The sequence below is a fragment of the Drosophila montana genome, unplaced genomic scaffold (assembly GCF_035044405.1).
Source record: "Drosophila montana isolate Dmon_TW-CO22-7 unplaced genomic scaffold, ASM3504440v1 contig_3733_1, whole genome shotgun sequence".
Lineage (NCBI taxonomy): Eukaryota > Metazoa > Arthropoda > Insecta > Diptera > Drosophilidae > Drosophila > Drosophila montana.
The window spans coordinates 3,232,962-3,254,017 of NW_026998620.1; the positions used below are offsets into that span (position 1 = coordinate 3,232,962).

General features: G+C 41.0%; 1 protein-coding gene across 21 annotated transcripts in view; it reads right to left on the bottom strand.

Annotated features, from left to right (window-relative positions):
• The window catches only part of scrib (scribble), a 72,980-nt gene that overhangs the window by 26,832 nt on the left and 25,092 nt on the right, over nt 1–21,056 (bottom strand). For 17 of the 21 annotated variants that reach the window (XR_010437610.1, XR_010437611.1, XR_010437608.1 and 14 more), the window contains 13 exons: nt 17,592–17,806; nt 16,749–17,048; nt 16,601–16,680; nt 16,258–16,538; nt 7,861–8,450; nt 7,577–7,783; nt 7,280–7,466; nt 6,808–7,181; nt 5,494–5,778; nt 2,548–2,658; nt 1,673–1,852; nt 372–530; nt 44–257 (listed from right to left, as the gene is read on the bottom strand). Coding sequence is in view for 17 of the 21 variants with exons in the window: in XM_064694566.1 (XP_064550636.1) it covers nt 44–257; nt 372–530; nt 1,673–1,852; nt 2,548–2,658; nt 5,494–5,778; nt 6,808–7,181; nt 7,280–7,466; nt 7,577–7,783; nt 7,861–8,450; nt 16,258–16,538; nt 16,601–16,680; nt 16,749–17,048; nt 17,592–17,806 (3,183 nt within the window). In the remaining 4 variants the exon portion in view is untranslated. Of the gene's footprint in view, nt 1–43; nt 258–371; nt 531–1,672; nt 1,853–2,547; nt 2,659–5,493; nt 5,779–6,807; nt 7,182–7,279; nt 7,467–7,576; nt 7,784–7,860; nt 8,451–8,526; nt 8,863–16,257; nt 16,539–16,600; nt 16,681–16,748; nt 17,049–17,591; nt 17,807–21,056 lie in introns of those variants that run through there. The other 4 variants (XM_064694572.1, XM_064694580.1, XM_064694577.1 and 1 more) reach the window with 3 other exon arrangements.

Here is a 21,056-nt window from a genome sequence, read left to right on the forward strand (position 1 = left end):
AAGTTTGCATTGGAGAATCCTTTCGTCTTTGGGTTTTACTCACCTTGGCGACTGCCACCGCTGCAGGATGTAGACGAGTTAAAGCCGGTGCTCATGCCACCCGCTTGGCCAATGGAATGCATTAAACTAGATTTGTCGTAGCCCTTGCAGACGACCAATTGAATTTCATTGCCGGCAGTGCGCAGTACGTTGACCGCATCTTGATGCGAGGCGCCCAGAAGCGAATGACCATTGACCTCCAGCAGACGCATGCCCACCTGGGGTCGAGAGAAAAGTTTAGCTCACTTCAATTCAATTTAATTCAATTTGATGTGTCCCGCCAGTTGGGCAACGAACTTTAGCGCCCAACTGTCAAGGAACCCACTCGTTACCTTAAGCCTTCCGTCGCGTCGTGCCGCTCCCACGGAGTTAATTTTAGACACGAAGACGCCCTCGTCAGACGGATCTGTGGGATTACCGCGCTGTCCATTCAGGCCCCCCTTAATGTGCATGCCCAAGCGCTCGCCTTCGGCCTTGGCAAGTAAAATTTCCTGCGATTTTCAACAACGACAACAATAACAATAGCATAAAAATTAGCATTGGCTTTGCTTAAGTGCTCGACAATTATAAAACAGAGCAGAAACTAAGGCAAAGCAATTCACTTGATTATGACGATAAAGTTTGCCAAGATATTGCGGTAGATATAAGCCGTAGACAAAGCAATCAAAAAAATTAAATATCTTGGCAGTCTTATTCTACAAGTTGGCCAACGACTAACAGGTAACAATGGCGTTTATAAGGAACACTCTTATTTTCTACGGTCAATTAAATTAATTAAATAAATCCGAGTCTCATTAACAATAGTTCTCAATTAGATTAAACCGAATGAGCATCGTTTATCTATATTACCTGGCATTAACAGAGAGCTGATATTTTATTTTGTTCAAATTAAAGTACATATTAGAAACTTTTTGAGTTGGGCATTGGATTGTTTTCCCAACTTAGTTACACATCTAATTACTCATATCTTATCTGCAATATACTCTTTAATCTGTGAAACATCTATAAAATTGGTTCTTTTTCTATAAAAAAGGGATCGTATCGTAATAGCCCATTTTATTTATAGAAATTGTTCTTCGGTTACAAAAAAAAAAAAATAGAAAAATTAAATTTGATTTGTGCTGAACTTTGGTATTTATGAGTTTATCGAAATAATAAGAAGAAATAAATAAAAATAATACTTAAAATTGTCTGTTTTGCTTCTAAAGGTATTCCTTAACATAAACAATGATAAAACTTTTTGTTATGGACATTTTATAAGCCCCAAATAGATAGTACACACAATTTCTAACAAGTTGTATTAAAGCTTAAATAATCTACATTTGTGGGCTGGTTTTTATTGGGTGTGGTTGCTTATATAGGCATCTTTAGCGTTTCCAATAGTTTGCAGAGTGTAGAGTATTGAAAAATCTTACCTGCGTTTTTATATAAACTACTTCTATGTGCTTTGCATCGTAAATGTTTGTTTAAGCATTCATAGAGCATAGGTGAGAGAGAAGTATAAATAGGTGTTTGACTTAAAGCGTTAAATTTTTGATTTTTACATTAATTCAAATACTAAATAATAAGTGGCACAAAAGCAAACTAAATACAAAAGGGGCGCATAATAATATAATTAATAATTAATAATTACCTGAAAACCAGGCGGCAACGGATCGTGCTGTATGGTGAGCTTGATCTCATCGCCAGGCTTCAGCAGCTCCATTACAGCATCTTGATGTGTGGCCTTCGAGACGTCTGCCTCGTTCACTTTCAATATGCGATCGCCCATGCGCAGCTTGCCACATTTGGATGCAATGCCCCCGGGCACAATCTATGAATGCAAAGAAAATATTATGATATTTAAATATAAATATATATAACTATACAAAAAATACAGAAAAGAGAGTTTCTACTGATTGATGTTCGACGCACTGTAAAAGCTAGGAAGGCGAACTTTTTATCTCTTAAAGATAAATATTCCAAGTGGAACTTTGAAAAATTGGCCTTCACACCAAAATATAAACATAATTTCACAGATTTTTGAGAATTTATTTGGGACACTTTTCCGAAAATTCAATCATGGTTGGAAAATTGATGAGGTTTTGGGACTAAACTAATTTCCTAAGACATTTATGAACATTTATTGGAAACACGTTTAACACTTATCGGAAAATTCATAATTTCTAGGAGGAAATTTAAGACAAACGTTGGATACGAACTAATCCAAGAATGGAAAAGTAATGTCTAAAATTTGAAGAAAGAAAACTTGGTCTGGCTATTAGCCGCCAGTTAATTATTTAACTATGTCTAACATGCAGATGTCAAACGTTGTGAGTTCACCAGACCCCATGGCTAATTTAAATGTTTGTAAAGACGCTAAGTACACTGCGAGCTAATTGTGCAGCTCATTTGCAACCGCAAGCTGTGGCAGCCAAACTGCATTAGTTTGAAAAGTTTGTCCCTAGTTTTAAGAGCCATCTCCCCCCTCCCCAAACTCTCAGCAATTTTTGTGGTGGCTTTACTTACATGTGAAATGAAAATGCCCGGTTCGCGTGTACCGAATGGCACACAGGAGTGATCCGTGCCGCCGATGATGCTGAAGCCGAGTGAGCCTTGATTCTTGGGCAGCACCACTTCCTACAGAGACAACAAAATGCGATATTAGTGCGTGTTGTGCGTGTATTAAAGATAAAACTAAACAAAAATAATAGTACTAAATATTGCAGTGTTCTATCTGAAATTTGAAGAGCACGTTATGAAGAGTGCCTATGTGGTTGGGTGGCCTCATAAATGTGAGTGTGAGTGTGTGCAAAATTGTTGGTGATATTTACATGAACAAATTTCGAGTCTCATGTTTAACTAAAGGATAGATTAGAAAAAGACATTCACAAAGACACCAAGTTGCCAAACCAAAACAAGAGACATGCAATTTAATTTAAAAATCCCAACAAAACAGATATTACAAAACACCAGACAGTTAGAGCCCAAAGATAACACTAAATAGTTAGTTATGCTTTATGCATTCAGCATAACTTGATTGCATATTAAATAAGATACAATAAGTTAAAGTAATTATTTGGCATGCCGAAAAAAGCCCTTGGAATTTACCACTGCACTTTAATTTAAATTAGCAGAACAAACAGGTGTATGTATATATATATATATATATGTTTGTATGCATGCCACAGACAAGCTGCAAGTTGGTAAAAAGCTGCCTGCGGCTTGGCACAACTCAACGACACACACACACGATGCAAGCCTTTTCATAAAATGTCAAAATAGAACTCAAGTTGTACATTCATTAGCCGAGCAGTTGACAGGCATACGCCCGTAGAGCTTTTCTGCTGCAGATATAAACTATATAATTACGACTATATAACTTTTGTGAATTCACTAAAGCAAATTGCTTTCTTTTGCAACAGAGTGGCGCAATCGACGCCGTTGGCCAATCGACTGTCAGAGATTCAGAGAGACATTTGCCAACAAGTGAAATTAAAAACAATTAAATATTTTATTTGTCATGCGAATGCAAGTTTGCCTTGATGTCAGTGCTTACGCACAGCCCGTTGACAGGCGAATAAGAGATAAAATTCATAAGTTTGTTCAACGAGTGTCGTTGACACAACCCATTGCACTGTTGTGGGCGTGGCCCATTTGTAGAGTTTTATTAACTGTTGCAATAAACGCTTTTTTCGTGTACTTTCCAGACAAAATGCATTATTAAAAGGATTCTGTATTCATGTGCGGCTCGGCTGTGTGTGTGTGTGCGCAAACAGGACTAGCTTGCCGATTTACTTATTCATGTGGTAAGCGGCTAGGAACGGCTACATGAGTTGCACAGATTTGTAGATTTTCAACAGGGCTTTGGACGATGACACTCGAGTGGCTAATGTGTGTGTGTGTGTGAGTGTGTGCAAAGCCGGCTTTAGTTGCAACTCAAACGGAGCTAAGTTACAGCTCTTATAATCACAAGGATTTGCTTTGGCAAACTCGAGATATAATTTAGTTCAACAGCTGCTCTTAACTGCAAACAATTTCGCTTAAATCAACTGTTATTAGTAACTATTAGCAACTAGTCAGAGCTGTTATCTTGTTGATGTGACGACTACTGAATGCCCTCGCTGACACATTTTGTTCCATCAGCTATCTTATCTCTGGCTAAATGGAATGTGAAGAGGTAAATATACCGGAACGGTTTTTAAAACTTAAATTCCTGATTGTTCCAATGGGAGCTATAGGATATGCCAGTTATAGTCAATTCGTTTAAGATAAAAATGTAAAATAATGAACACTTCTTTGTTTGGAAATGATGTACTGCTAGGATTTGGAAAACCTATAAAGTTTGTGAGATAAGATAGTTTAGAAACGGACAGATACGACACACATACAGGCGGAACTTCTGATTATAACGATGTAAATAATTACAAACACAAATAGGGGTTGGAATTAAATTTATAAATATGCATTAAACTCTTTCGTCACAAAAATATATACCAAAATTATAATATAGCTGTTTTATTAGGTTCGCGTTAAAAAAAACCAATTAATATAATAATTATTCTTAAATCCGTAAAATAGTTAATGGTCCTAGTTAATTCGTTAGTAGGTAGATCAAATCATGTAGTTTTCATTTAAAACAATCAATTTTAATTTAGTAATTATAAACGATACGTGTGTAAAATTAAAATTCCTGCATGCACCATTTACCAAATGCAAATCCTTTGAATGCTTATTGTATATGCAATATTAACGGATTGTTATGCAAGACCATAAACCAACTACAGCTACTAAACTATAAATAACTACTGCTTCTTTTTTTTGTTTTTTTTTTTTTTTTAAATTAGTTTCGATGTGCGTGTTTTGCATAATGCTTAACATTTCAATTACAATTGTTTAATTATGTGCATTGGCTACGCATTGTTCAAACGCTTCAACATTCGAATTGAAGGATATGTTCTGTGCTGGAGCGTTAGGAGCGTGCCAAGAAGCAAGGAGGAGGAGTTTCGTTCAAGTCAAATCGCTTGCAAAAACGCACAAAAATTTTTTTTATTTACAATGTATATCCAAATAAGTTTTATATATGTAGGTGCTTAAGGGCTATACAAATAAGATGAGGGCCAACAATAGAAAGAGCCAATTACATTTGAATACAACAATTTAAAAGGTGTTTTCGTGGTTGTATGTGTATGTGTGGTGGGTGGGTGTATGTGTGTGTGTGTGTTTGTGTATGTGTATGGTGTGCATAAGTAGGTGAAAAGAAGCTCTCATCCTTGTGGTTGATTGCCCGAGCAATGAGCAGCCAAATAATGCCCCATGGGGCGCCGCCACTCGGGTAACAGTAACATGTCTCAAATTTGCTGCACTCGGCAGAGCGTGGCGTCGCTTTGTAAAGCTTTGGTAAGTTTCTAGTATTTGTTTTTTTGCGTTTTTTTTGTTTTTTTTTTAGTGTATGCGTGATGTTGTGATAGTCACCTCACTGATCAATGGCTCCGCCAGCTGATTGTCGGTGATGCGCGTCATTACCGTTTCCGTGAATGTGGACTTGGTGATGGTCTCGGTGACGCGGCCCAGCTCGGTGGGCGCGGCCGGGAACATGGGCAAATCGGGTTGCGGTTTGTTCACGTTCACAGTGACAGCGCTGACGCCCACCTCATTGGGCCGTCCCACATGCACCTGATGCTGACTGCCGCCGCTGAGAAAATGTGCCGGAATCATCGCCTGAAAATCATCGCTGGTCAATGGCCGTAGGGATGAGGACTGCTCGTTGTTGTGGTCGTAGTTTGTTGATTGGTTTTTGTTATTTGTTTTATTCGATTTGGACAAATTTATTGATTTTGGATTTTTTTTTTTTTTGTGGATTTTTTTTTTTGTGGAAAGTTCAGGTTTAAAGCAACATTTGGGTTTATAGAAAAAGAAACAAAAATATGTTGGTTTTTGTAAATTTCGTTACATATTTTCTTTTGATTTTGGGTCTAAAAGCTAATCTAATCTTCCTAACTAACTGTAGATGGTATGTATGTGTAGCATTTTATATATTAATATATATATATGTATATACAGTCCCTGTCCAGACCTTAACTGGGCTCTTCAATCTCAGTGCATAGGTACGCTAAAAGCCAAGGACAAAAATGACAACACACAAATCGCTTGTGCATACTTATATACTAGATATGTTTGGGGGGGGGGATAAAATATGAGACCAAAAAATGTAAAAAAAAACGTAACAAGATAAAACACGAATAGGAACGCGCACAGGGCACATGCAAAACAAACACAAACAAATTTTATATAAATATATATAACTATATATATCTATATATATATATGTATAGGTGTGTACTAATATTGTATTTATGTAGTATATATGTATGTGTTGGCTAAGAGCTAGGGTTACGGGTTGATAATCTGGCAGATACGAGTATGTATTAGCACAATTAGATATATATTTTTAATTGTATATATATAAATAAATTGATATGGAAGGATTGTTTATGTGTTTATCAACAACAATTTGCATGAATCTCTCGGTGCCAGCTTGCGCGTCATTTGGCCAACAACAGTTGAAGAACTTACCTGCGATCTGTGTTGGGCCAACTGTCGCGCAAGTTCTTGTGGTTTTTAGTGTTGGCCTAAAGGTTACTTAAGACTAGCCTGGGCATGATTAGGGAACGAACAAACGAGCTTATGAGCAACATTAAAATGACGTGCACACAACTAAACAGTTAACTAAAGCTAGGAGAGACTAGCAGAGCTACTACAAAGTAGTGTAAATGCTTGGCATCTTACCTGAGCCTCGCCAGAGTCGCCGCTGCTGGTGGACGCGGCACCATTTACTGCACCGTCGCCATCGCCCAGAGGCACCGAGTTGGTGCGACGTGGTGCTGGCACCGGCTGACCCGTGGATTTGTCAATGTGTGAAGCGGGAGCAGGAGCAGCAGCAGCAACTGGGATAGCAGCTGGGGCAGCAGCAGTATAAGGAGCATTATGGACAGCAGAAGCTGTTGCAAATCCGTTAGTCTTGTTGCTGGGCAGCGTATTATTGTTGTTGTTGTTGTTGTTGCTGTGGACAACGCCTGTCGTCACAGTTGCCATGGGCGTGGTGGTGGCCAGTGTGTTGTACTTGTAGGGCTGCTCATCGGCCACAGAGCGTCCAAAGTTGGCTGCATGGCAGACAGAGAGAAAAAGGGCAGAGACAGAGAAAGAAAAACAGTTAAAAGCGTTAAGAGAACGACGCAGTGAGGCGTTATGAATTTCTAACCTGGTCGATTGGCCAGATAGCCGGAGGGGCTCAACGAGTTGAGCACGGCCGGACTGCGCGGACTCGTCGGCGGCTCAAGGGGGCCGCGGTATTCGCGCTGCAGAACGAGGCGCACAAACCGCTGCGGCTCGGTGAGGCAGGCGACGGCCGCGTCGTGATGTGCCTGCGTCATGTCGTTGCCGTTAATCTGTAACGAGTGTAGGTGGTTGGGTTGGGTTGGTTTTGGATAATACAATGAAATGCTATTAGCGTCTGTCTGTCTGTCACTTAGCCGGCCGCATGGCGCAGTTCACTCACCGCCATAACACGGTCACCAACCATGATTTTGCCGTCGCGATGCGCCAGCCCGCCCTCGGTAATGCGCGATATGAAAATGCCGTCGCAATCATCCTTGAACGGCGGTGAGCCCTTGCCGCCGGCAATGCTGAAACCCAATCCCTGGCCAATTTGATCGCGTATGAGCGTCGTGTGCAATTGAATAAAGCTTAACGGCGCCAAATCCAGCTGTACAAAAACCACAAAGGACAACATAAATTAATCAATATCCAACAAGAGCAAGAGTACGACGACTATGCTCCTACCTTGCCGTTCTCCAGCAGCATTCCATTTATTGCTGGCGTGGGCGTGGCAAACACATTGCCCGCATAGCCATGTGCCTGGGCAGGCGCCAGCTGTTGCAGCTGCTGGACGGGCTGCTGCAACTGCTGGACGGGCTGCTGCTGCTGTTCTGGAACTATTTGAATGGGCGGCGGAATGTAGCGCTCCTGTATGACAGCTGGCACCTCGGCAACCAGGGGACGCGTCTCTACGGAGATCTGCGACACGCTGCCGTCCTCGCTGAAGACGGGGTGGCCAATTAGGCGCGTCACCTCGCGCTGCACCACGAGCACCAGCACAGCGCCGCAGGCTTTGAGCACCTGAACGGCCTGGTAATGATCTGCATCCACGACGACAATGCCGTTCACCTTGATCACCTTGTCGCCTACCTTAAGGCCGGCCAGATCGGCGGGTCCCGCTTCGGTGACGCGCGATATGAAAATACCGTCATCGTCGCCCTTAAAGGGCGTTGAGCCCTTGCCGCCAGCTATGCTCAGGCCGAGGCCGGCCGAGGTGCGCTCAATGTGTATCTCGTACTGCTCCAGGCGCAGCTCCGTCACGCCATCAATGTTGTCTGCAAGAAATGAAGAATCCGATTAGCAGCTGTTCCAAGAGATCTCAGAGCCCTCGACTGCTGCACAAATGTTTACCAAACTGCTGTCTGTTTCGCTCGTAGTCGCGCTCTAAGGGATCGTAGCTGGTCACGATGCGCACATGCTTGCCCTTGCGACGCAGCGAGCCGCCATTGGAGGAGGCCAACGAGCTGCGTAGGCTGCCCGTGGCGGGACTGTTGCGTCCGCTGCCACCGACGCCGGCGGCAAACAAGGAGCCGCCGCCATTGCTGCGCTGGCCGCTTCGGGGCAGCGTATTGTTGCCCTCTTTGACTTTGATTTTGACATTGAACATGGTGCAGCTTATGAGTTTCTACTTGAATGCACTTTCAATATGCGCTGCTTGGCATTTTGATAAGTTCACTTTTGCAATAGAAGATGCACCCTGTATGTTACAAACGTTTTGTTTTTTTTTTATTGATATGCGCCAAACTCTCGCGCACCCTGTACCCGAATTGTGTGCACTTGATTGGAAAATCGCATAATATTAATATAGGCATATTGTTGAAATTATAAAATAAAATTTAAATTTTTATTCGATTCGACAGACGGAATTGATCAAATTGAATTTATGCATGGCATAAATTACACATTAATGACATGAAAAATTCTGTGCAAATTTAATGGCCCTAAAAATTGTTTGGCCAAGACGGAGATTGCGCAGCTGGGGCCCCCTACTCAGGGCCAATCAACGACCTGGGGAGCAGACAAAGCCATTTTGGACCACAAAGCCAACGACCTTGGGGCAAAAACCACCCCATGGCACACCCTCATCAGCGAACGGCGGCCCTAGAGCAACTTTGTATAATAATTAAATAAATAAAGAGCGAGAGGCAACGGCCGCCCACGCAGGCTGCAGTAGCTGGGCTACCTGTGCTCCAGATTGCCCACGCCGCCAACTTGGCTGATTTGCACTCAATAAATCCGTCGGCACTTGGCCAAAGTTATTTTGTTTTTAATGACTGTCAGGGCTAATGGCATGATCCAAGCCGCGAGTTTATAATTGCTACCGTTGTCCGCATATTAATTGAAGCCTGAATTTGCGATGAATTCAATGCAAAATATAAAGTTGACAAAACAAAAACGAAACATTTATCCCCAGCTGTAATCGATATGGATATAAATTATGTAATTCCACTTTTCATACGCTTCAGTTTAGCTTTTATTGCGTTCCTTATTTTCATTTTTATTATGATAAAATGGCAATTATTTATTTTGCGCTCCACTTGAATTATCAGAAAAGGCTTTTCATTTAAATCGTAAAGCGGCGACTGACAAATAATGTGGCAATAAAAACGAAAAGATTTTCATTCAACAAGATGCAGCTTGTTCTTGTTGAGCAAATGTGTGAAATGCTCGGCAATTTCAGTGAAGCTGCGCCAGGTGAAAACATTTTATGGGTTATCGACACACACACACACAAACACACCTGTGCGCACGCTGTGAGCAAAGCCACATGAAGAATCTGTCACACTCTTGTTTAGACTCCAACAAAGAGAGCAAAAAGAAAACAAAGACAGACACAAATGTGGCTACGGTTGTGTGTGTGTGTGAGCTGCAACAAGCTCCTAGAAGTAGGCAACGAATGCAAGAGTTATCCGCACAGATACATATAAAAGTTGACAGACTATATAAATACAGCCAATATTAAGCCAAGGCTTAAGACCAGCTCATTTAATAAATAACTAATGCATTTCAGGTAGAATGCTGAGATATAGTAAATTTAAATATATATCTCTAAAACATTCAAATAGCTGTATAATCCAATCCTTTAATTCGTATAAGTTTTTGGGAATCCATTAATACAAACGAGTTCAACGTGATTTCATATTCCATTTAAAGCTGTAGGCCAAATATATTTGGATTTAAGACATTTTCTAACTCGAATGGGAAAACAGAATTTGCAATAAAGTGAAAAGTTGCTCATCATGGAAAAACTGGCCATGATTAATGAAAATATGCACTTCAATTTGAATTTTCCTTTCCCTCAAATTCGCCTCAGATTAAACACAACGTCTCAATCGGCTCATAATCAAGAGTTCAACGAATTGTGCACACACACACACACACACGCGCGCGTCTGGCAGTTGCCATTTCCACGCACTCAAATAAACATTTGAAAATTTAACGACTCTGTGCATATATTTGAGTATGCATTTAAGTATAAGTATTTTAAAGATGCCCCGCGACCGTCGCCTTCGATGAAGTGCGCAGCAGATATGTGCGGCAAATAAATGAACAGCAGCAGCAGGGAATGTGAATAAACATATAAAATTTAAATACACCGAAAATGGGGCAAAGCCCATAAAATGTGCGGGAAAACTCATTAAAAGCGCTGCTGGGAAAACTCAAGCAACACCAAGCGATTTCCCTAAACGCATTAGAATTTCGAAAGAAAAAAAAATGCGTGAAATACAGCTGGCAAATGCCAAATCAATGGCTACGACTCGTTTTGGTTATTTATATGTAAATGATCTGGTCCGGAGTCTGAGCGCCAAGAAATATGACTGCGAGCGGGGCAAAGCCCATATTTCACATACAGCACAGGCTTTGTTGGCCATGTCCGGCCATGTCAGGCATGTCCTGTGGCCGGCCATTGACAGCCCGACATGCGTCTCTGTCTTTGCCTTTCTCTTGGTCAGAGTCCGAGTTTAGTACACGTGCCCCCCCTCCCTCTGCATCCCTGTTGCTGCTGCTGCTGCGTCTGTCGGTACATTGACATATTCTCTTTGTGACACAAGTCGAACTTGAGCAAAGTTGGGAAAACATTTTCGTTATGCAAATTTACTGGACGCATGTCACATACTCAACAGCTTTTCCTCTCCGCCACAATGGAATTTTCATTCATTTATGTTCTGGCTACTGCCAATTGATCCAAATACTCGTGTATGGCCCGCAAATGTAATCGCCTTTAATTACATTCGTGTTCTTTTTATCCGCAGCTAATAGCAAAAGATCAAGTGCCTAATTGCATTTAAATAGCAATCGATGAGCACGTGAGCGGGTTCTGCTCTGAGCCTCTGGCCGTGGTGGAATACCATGTGGCACGTTGGATCCGGCGGGTGGGGGGAGGGGGGAGGGTGAAGGGCTCAACAGGCAGCCGCTGTGATAAATTGCCGGTCATGTTGGGGCAAGCTCTTGACAAATTGCAAGCGTAAAGCTATCAAAATCCAGCGAGCAACCGTTCGAGCGATGTTTTTAAATGTGGTGACAAAAAATTAATGAATCATCATTTTTGCGGCAGCATAAAAACGTTGAATTATTGTTACAGAGCAAAGCACAGGCAACAATTAAATAACAAAAAAATAAACAATAAATACTTTTGTGTAGAACTCGCTGCGACAAATCTCCACCCCCTCCGAAAAAGGGGTGCGCGCTCGCGTTCATATCTAATCAGCTGGTATGGGAACAACAACTTTGGAATGCCTAAAGCCAATTTGATAAGCGCACCAAAAGCAAACTGAAACAAAATCACAAAATAAAAACAGAAACAAAACCCAAACGAGCCCAAATTGGGGGGGCTGCGATAAGGCAGCAACGATTGGAAAACTGAATCATTACGACATATTTTCGACGGCGGCCTACGGCACCAACATTACACGAAGCCAAAGTCAAGCGTTAGTTAATGACCTTGGTCCACCTGTCGTATGCGTAACTTCGAGTAGCCATACGCCCCCTACGCCCCATACGCCACGAGCTTATCAATGATTCCGACGGCCGACGGCCAACAGAAATTGATATTACGCTATGAAAAGTTGACATGCAGTGCACACACACACACACACACACACACACACACACACACACACACACAATTAGCTCCAGGTGCGAGTGTGAGTGTGTACAGGTGGGTGTTGGATAAGAAAGGCGATGACATCATGGGTCCATTCCATTTTAAGTTTAATTTTGCGCATAATTCGCTAGCCTCACAGATGTTTGCGGAGTATAAAGAAAGTAAAGTATATTCATTCATAAAGTGATTCATCAAAAATTCTATAACTGAAGCCAAAAATCGAGCAGGTTGTGCAATTTATGTTCTCTATATCTCAGAGATAAGAACGGAAATGGGATTAAATTCTGTCATACAGCAAGTGCTAGGAGTTGGTATCTAGCAGCAAGTGTCACAACAAGTAAAGAAACGATTTAAGTTGTTTTGTAGCTGGAAACTTGAATAGAACTTTAATATTGAAGATTTATAAGGAATGAATCAAGGCAATGATCGCATTTAACACACAACAACACGTGTTCGCTGACATGTTGTCTATTCAGGCGTTAAACCAAAAAAAATAAGCCCCCATTTCAAGTCTCGCGTATCAATAAGTTGCGCGAGCATTTCGCGTATTTTCTCGCTGCGAAATGTAATGCAAAATTGTTTGACATAACCATCTCTAGTTCCGACTGACTGACTGCCCCCGCCACCCCCTCTCTCCACGTCGCTCAAACAGCAGCTTTTCAGCCATATTTTCCTTAACTGGCATTCATTGCATTGTTTGAATGTGTGATTTTTGCATCAGTTAAAATGGGTGCTGGCTGCTGAAATTCGCATGCAATCGTTAAAGTGCACAAAAACAAGTCGAAAACTGAAATATGTTTGTTTGCCTAATATAGAAAAATTCCATCAAAATGCGAATAGTTAAAATGTAATGCCGAAGGCCCGCAGCAATAATTCGACAAGGGTGCGTTTCGTGGTATAGTATACCAAAAGGGCACAGAACAAACAAACAAAACAAACAAACAAACAAACACAAGCGAACAGCAGAGAACAAACACGCACTGTGTAGAAATTCAATAAGGGCACAGAGCGTGCAATCAGCAATACAATACATAAAATCAATTGCATTGCCTTGGGCTTATCAATGGCGTCGGTTTATTTATTGGCCAACATGGTGTGTTATATATAGTATATAGTATATGCAGCATGGCTGTATATTAGTTGGGGGTTGGGTTTGAGCTGGGGCCCCGCTTTAAGACACGCCACAATGCAAGCTGATGGCGTTGGCAAATGCAGCGTTCTGTTTGCCAAAGCAATGCAAAAAGGTGCTGTGCAAATGTTGATGATTCTTGCGGAGCAGCTAACCGAAAAAATAGGAAGTGGCAACCGGATATGCACACTCACACACACAGATACACTGGCAAAAGCAGATAAACATGGCGTATTTGTCATGTGCAAATATATGAAGAAGGACGTAAGCGGGCGGGCGGATAGTCTGTGACTACGCAAACAACATGCAAAATTTCCTTTCAAGCAGCTCGTTTCTTTTTTTTTTTTGGGGTAATGCAACCAAAATGCAAATAGCGGAAGCTGGTTGCGCTCCAAGGCAGCAGCAGCTGATGTGGCACGGCATAACCTTGAGCAGCAGCTATTGCGACCTTGCAGCAAGAGCTGCAGCTCCCCTGCCACACTTTCATATTTGCACTTGAAATGCAATTTGGGCCAACACAATGGCAAACGCTGCGTATGCGTAATGCGAGACTAGCCGGGGGGCAGACAGTTGGCCTGCCTGGCGCCTCGCAATAGCAATAACAATTTGCACACTTTTTAAAGAAATAAAAATGAAAATAAGTAGACATTTAACACACAACTGCGTCTTTTTGCTGTTGCTGTTGCTTTTGTTACTTTTTTTCGGGCCTCTGACTAAGTCAAGGTATGTGAAAAGTTTGTATTCAATGTTATTGTTGCTATTGTTGCGGGCTCTCAAGTGCGTGCGTGTGCATGTGTGTGTGTGTGTGTCTAGTCAGCAGGCGTTAATAATAATAAACAAATAATAGTAAATGCTATTTGTTTAAAAACTCAAGACGAACGCGACAAACGTAGCGCGCGCTCTCGCGATGTTGACAAAACGCAAGCGTTACTAAAAAATGACTAAAGTCAGCGGCAAATGGGCAAAGTGTCGAGACCCAGACCCAGAGGCAGACTGCCAGCAATTGCACACTCACTCGCTCGCTCGCCCGCTCACTCTCTTCTCACTCTCCCCCTCTCTCTCTCTCACCCTCTCTCTCTAGAGTACTCACACACACACTTGCTCAGGTAGCCACTCGCCTATTGCCATAATGAGGCGGCGGCGGCTGATTTCAGTTTCAGTTTTCAGTTTCATTTAATTTTATTTCTTATTTAAACTTTCTCAACTTGTTGCGCTCTTTAGAGCTGTCGCTCTTCAGTTCTCTTCTGAGTTATCTTCCCCCCCTTCCACCACCCCCTCCCCTTGTTTGCTTATCAGCTTTTGCAAGGCAGCAAATAGATAGCGCACACTGATAGGCCCCGGGCCCTATATATAGGCTTTACGCGCCGTACAGACCGTAATTATTGGCGTTGCGTGTATATGTATTTTTAGGCCAAATTTCTAGCGCTTGTTTACCTGTTGCGCACTTTTTTTTCTTCATCTCCAACTCTTATTTTTTTTGTGGTAACGCGCTTTTAATAAGCACGCACTACAATTAAATTTTCGTTGCTTCAATTAAGTCGAATTGCTGCTCGAACAAGTCTTCAACCGATGATATCAGCGCGCTTCATTAAATATTAGAAGAAAGACCTGACCTAAGTTGTTGTAAGACATGTAAGACACGGATGGAAATTGTAGTTTTTACAATTGAAATGCCTCAGATATCATTTACATGAGCTTTGTCACAATTCTCGAATATCTGCCTGCAAATCTCCCACTCTATCTATCTTTCTTGCACAATCTGAGTGATATGGACTCTGGATTGAAAGGAAATAGATTTCATATTATGATACTTTACGACTTAATCCATTTTGGAGGAATGGAAAACTTGTTCTGTCTAACTTTTGTCCTCCCTGAGATCAATTAATATGAATAGGGAGAAAAGAGAGAATATGTTCTCTTTGCGGAATCGAACATTTTACTTTCCGTCTTTCACATTCAACGTTATAATATCCTTGTGCTTCGATTCTGAGATACAAGCGACAAAGATAATATTTATCAACTTACAGTGAAAGACCCTTAAACACTTTAAGTATTGACAGACATTTATGATAAGCTATTTTATGGATTGCTCATATAATATGACAGCACACATACAGTAAAAACTCTCTTGGGCGGACAGCGACAGTGGGGAAATGGAGGAATATGTCCGCCCAAGAGGGAAGTCAGCCTAATAGTAATGTTCGTTACGGCAGTTTTCACTGTACATAGTACACTGTATACAATTATATTTTTTTTTTGAATTTCAAATCTTACTAAATATTTGTTTTTTGCTTGCACTCTGTTTTTGGGTAATCTATATTTTTAGCAGCATTTCTTTTAAAGTCAAAGTTTTCTCATTATAATCACGCATTTGCTTCGTATTAGTGCAATGTAATGAAATGTAAAAATAAGTAATGAATGGAACTAATTATGATCGTTATATTCGAATGATAAACTATCTTTTTTGAAAGCTTTGCATGCACTTAAAAAAAGATTTGTTACTTTATGCATTAATTTCTCAATGGCCCGTCAGGCAACGACTTGCTGGTAGTCCTGTAAATAGACCCATTTTAACAGAGAACGCCCCTTTTCATTTGCATTCCCTTAACCAGACAATTCCCATAAACGGACAACGCGACGCTGGGTGTCTGCTAAAGGTGGCTTTCACATATGCATAATGTAAGACACGCTGCAATATTTTGCAAGACACCCGTATCGATTGGTTATTGATTATGTGTGGGTCGTAGGGGCAGGTCCCCTGAAACTCATCCCTCTTTCGCATTGTGAGCAGTTAAGAGAACGTTTTGAAATAGTTAAAGCTCTGAAGAGCTGATTTTGCATAAATTACCTGCTGCGGTGGTCGCTGGCTCAGCCTTTGGAGCTGGGATTGGGGAGAGCGAGGCGTCAAATGGTTGCTGTTGTTGCTGCAGCTGCTCCTGTTGTTCCTGCTGCTGTTCGAGCAGCTCGGCATCGGCATTCTCCTCAATGGGCGACTGCACCTTGGCCACCGACTGCTGCGGCTCTGGCGAGTCGCGCTCCTGTGAGGCCAGAGCATTGGCCAAGATTTCGTTGGCCTGTTTATCGGTCAAATGCTGCACACGCTTGTTCTTCAAATGATGGGGCGTATCGCTAAGGGTGCAAATAACTGGATTTAAAACACGTTCCGCAATGCATTAGCTAATCAAACTTACCGTCTGTGCAGCTTGGGCGGTCGTTTGTAAAAGTCATCGTCCTCACCCTCCACCTGGAAGCCCACGCGGCGATCGGTCTCCTGCAACATCAGTCAAAATTGTTATTCAAAATGTATTCTATTAATAATTCATTTAAAAATTTACTTACATATTCGTCTTCCTGTTCCGCAGCGTCAGCCGCCTGAGCAACTGTTGCTGTTGTATTGTCGCTGTTGGTTCTGGCCGTCGCTGCTGCTGAGGCACCCTGTGCGGTTTGTGGCGCTGCTGCAGTTGGTGTTGGTGTTATGACACCAACCGTTACAGGTTTGGAATTCACCACGGTGGCAGGTTTCTGTACTGGCTGCGCAGTGGTAGCGCTATTGGTGGCCGTCACGACTATCTGTTGGTGACTATTGGCCACGGTGCGTGCCTCGGCGGGGGTTTCTGTCACGACTGATTTGGTGCCGTTCTGTTAAAAAAATAAAATTGCATAAAATAAATTTAGGATAAGATAGGTATATAAAAAAAGCAGAGAAAAGTTATAGAATTGCGTGAAAATTTAATAGACTGCAGAAAATAAAGCATATATGTAACTAAAAAGAGAATATAACGTACTTATAGATATAATACTGTGGTTATTTTAAAAGCATAATAACTTAATCTGAATTGAACCAATAATACCAATAATACTATTAATGTGGGCTTATAATACCTTATATATGCTATAAATCCTATACTCTATTGTAATCAGAATATAAATGCAATAAGATATTAAAGAAAAATAGAAAAGTGAAGCTAAGTAGATACATTAATAATAATAAAATACCAATAAAATAAATTTGATTGAATTGCCATAAAAAGAGGTCAGAAGTTTTGAAATGAATTCAAGAGCTAGCTGCCTCCGCTGAAGCCCGAAATTGTACATTTTTTTCTATAACAATTAAGGGCATTTGAAGTAGACACATAAGCTTGACCCTTGAACCCGTTCACTTGATCTTCTTGTATCATTTACCTCCTCGGGCAGTGCCACCAAATTGGCATTCTCTTCGTGTCGACTGCGCTCCACTTTGAGTTTCTGCGCCTTGGCCTTCAGGTCCTTGGGATGCGGCGTGTTCTGGCGCACAAATGGCGTATCCTTTTCCTGGCTGGCATCCTCCGAGAATTTGACAACGGTGCGTGACGGTTCGCGCTCCTCATAGGGCTCCGAGTCAGATTCCAAATCGCGTGCTGCGGCAAAATTGGAGAAGTTTTGTTCATTAACAATATGATTTAATTGATGTTTTACTAATTGAAAGATTAGCAAACGGCATGCGCATGCACTTACAGTTAGTAGCTGTCGATATAGTTTATAAATATTTACATTCGAGCCGCTTAACGACCTGTAGCTCTGGCTATGTAAGATCAATAAATACGGCAACAGCAACAGCAACAAAAGAAAACCAACTAAAACAATAAGGCAACTATATTTTTTTTGGGGGCCGCGGCATAAACATTGCCCCAGCCCCGCTGCCACTGGCACTCTCTAATCCATCAAGCGCTTGTGTGAATATGTGCCATAAATTTCCACTCAGCGTAAACAATATAAAAATTGCAAGATGTGGGCAACCCGCTTGGCAATTGCATGCCATAGCCCCGGGTGGTAGTGGCGGGGCGGGGCGGGGGGCGGTAGGGTTTCGGGTTGCTGCTGACCAATAAACAAATTTAAATCGTTGTTTATGACGGAAGTACTAGTTGGCCCCGGCTTAAGTAGCTGCATCCAATGTCAGCTCGTAACTTACAATTTTTACGGATTTTCAGCGCGGAATAATATATTTTCCAAAAAAAAAAACAAAACAACAACACACAGCGGGGTATGCTGCGTGTGTCTACCGCTAACCCGAGTAAATTTGGCGGGTCTTCGAGCAACTTTGCTCATATGAAGATTTATGTAAATAAAAGAGACTTGTAATGGCAATAATAGGGCCGAGGGGCGCCGCCTCGCATTGTCACTGCGTGTCTTGACCGTCGCAGCTCTAATTGGATAATTTGAGCAACGTTTTAAGTGCCAGCACATGGCACTCTGGACCCCAAAAGCGTAACCCACATACATATGGGCGCTCGATTGATGAGCCGCCGCCTGGTCTTGCGCATTTTCACGCAAGTGTGTTAATTGCATGAAAAATGCCTGATGCACTCACGAAAATAATGCTCAAGTTGGAAATAGAGAAACAAAAAAAACTGATGATATTATCAATGTATTTTTAGCAGCTATTTGCGTTTGCTTCAAAACTGGTTTTCGATTCAAAACAGTTACAAAATATTATTTATATTGAATGTCAAACTAACGAGAGGCGAACTCGGACAAAAAAACTACGCAACAAAGCGGAAACCACAATAACAACAAGTTGAATAATACCAGTTAACACTAGTGAATGCTACAGTGAAACCTCGCAAAACCAGACACAACACATACATGCATTCATGTGAAACCATATTTTTATAGACTGAAACTACATTCGATTGCAGCAGAGCACAATTTTTGAATTTTAATATCAATTTTATGTTTGAGTTTCAGTTTATAAAAATAATATAATTTATGGCGAAGTAACTAGCACTAACTAGCATAATAATCAATACTATAATACACATAATATACTTGCGATCTATTAGGGAAAAATAAGTAAAAACTAAGGCTTCAAAAAATACAAGAAAATACAAGCAAGGCTTATACATTATCGGAGCCTGGTATAGGGTTCTAGTTGTAATGCATAAGCTGAAGTTTTCAGGCAGTGCGTTCGTCAAACAGCACGCTTCACTGTACTATTCGCCTAGCTGTCTGACAGGCCATTAATCAATGGCGTACACACAATGTCTAGAGTCGCGCGCGCTCTTAGAAGACGATTAATATTATTAAGTATCGGCGTTATACATACGATTGCTCGTGAATACATTAACGACTGCCCGTCGATCTTGGTCTACATTCAGGCCAGATCATGACGTCATTAACGTTGACATCACTCGGAGAAGCACCCCCCGCCAAATGGATGAGTGTCGGAACAAAGAAGGCGCCTGTGCGGCAGGGAATACGCTTTGATCTGGCCTGCTGCCACTGACAGCAGGCAGCTGTTTAATAACAGAATCGGAATCCGAATCGGGAAACAGAGCCGAGAATCAGTAGCATTAACCAGGCACCCAACGTTCGAGTCTCAAGTGTTGAGCGACGGGATCTGTGATGGGAAACACGCACACAGGGCAAGGCAAAACAGATTCCGGACTGGCTGTCAAATGAATGGAACATAAACAGCAAATAATATCAAATCAAACAACAAATCAAACACACGCACATTCCGACTGTTGCCGTTGGGTGTGGTGTACACCCAAAAACACTGCGCTACAGCTCGCAGTCGGGCCCGGCCCGACTTCCACATACATTGTGTTGTTATCTGATTTATATGACGTCATTTAATGCCACTAAACTGGTTTTCTCTAAACAACAAAAGACTTCGAAATACAAACATTCTAACAGAAACAACATTGACCAAAGACCTGGTCTCAGTTTGAGGCAAAAGCTTAGAGGAATGCGTTCTCAAAGCCAAAGCTTCAAGTTTTCAAGGTAATAGGCATAAGGTGAGAGCATGCATAGCTTATGGATTATAAGAAGCGCACTATTTAGTAGAGTTGTGTTCAAGGTATGTATAACTTAGAGGAATTACAATCGGCTTTATATGCTTTTAAGTTTTAAATACATAAACAACACTACAAACAATCTTAGTTCGTATATGTCGACTTTTTTACAAAAAGATACAAACAAATTTCTTGCATTCATATTTTTTTTTTTGAAGAAACCGATATTTGTATTCAATATATTTATTTAAGCCCTAATAGCAAAATGACCTTCAAAAATTTTTACTAAGCTAGGTTACTACAAAAAAAATGTTTACAAATTTTAAAAAGGTATTTCGATGAATAGTTAAGGAAATAATCATTTAGTTACAAGATAAATCTGGACAAATTTAAAATTTTTTAACAATTTGTCTTTTAAAAATTTAAGCAATTTAAATGAATATCCGCTAGACGGATTACTATGTGATTTATTTATCCACATTAAGCTATTGCTTCTAGATCTATGGATAAAATACTTATGATGAATATAGCCAAAAACGATTCCAAATTTTAAAAAGTTTTTAATAAATTTTTGATTGAAAAATCGATTTTGTTTTTAGGAGCCCCAAATCTACAGAAAACAAATCTAATTTTCATCAAGCGCGATATGAAAGAATTAAATTCTTAAAAGTTTCTTTTGTTTTGATTTTAATTTGTTTTAATAGAATTTAAAGTTAAAAACAAATTAAAATCGGTTCTCCTGAGTTTTAAATTGTAATTTTAAATTTCAGAGAGCGCCTTTTTTTTACAAATAAAAAGTAAATTATCACAATTAATACACAGAAGTCGAAAATAGTTACATAAAATACTAAACAAATTATTTTAACCTAGCCCC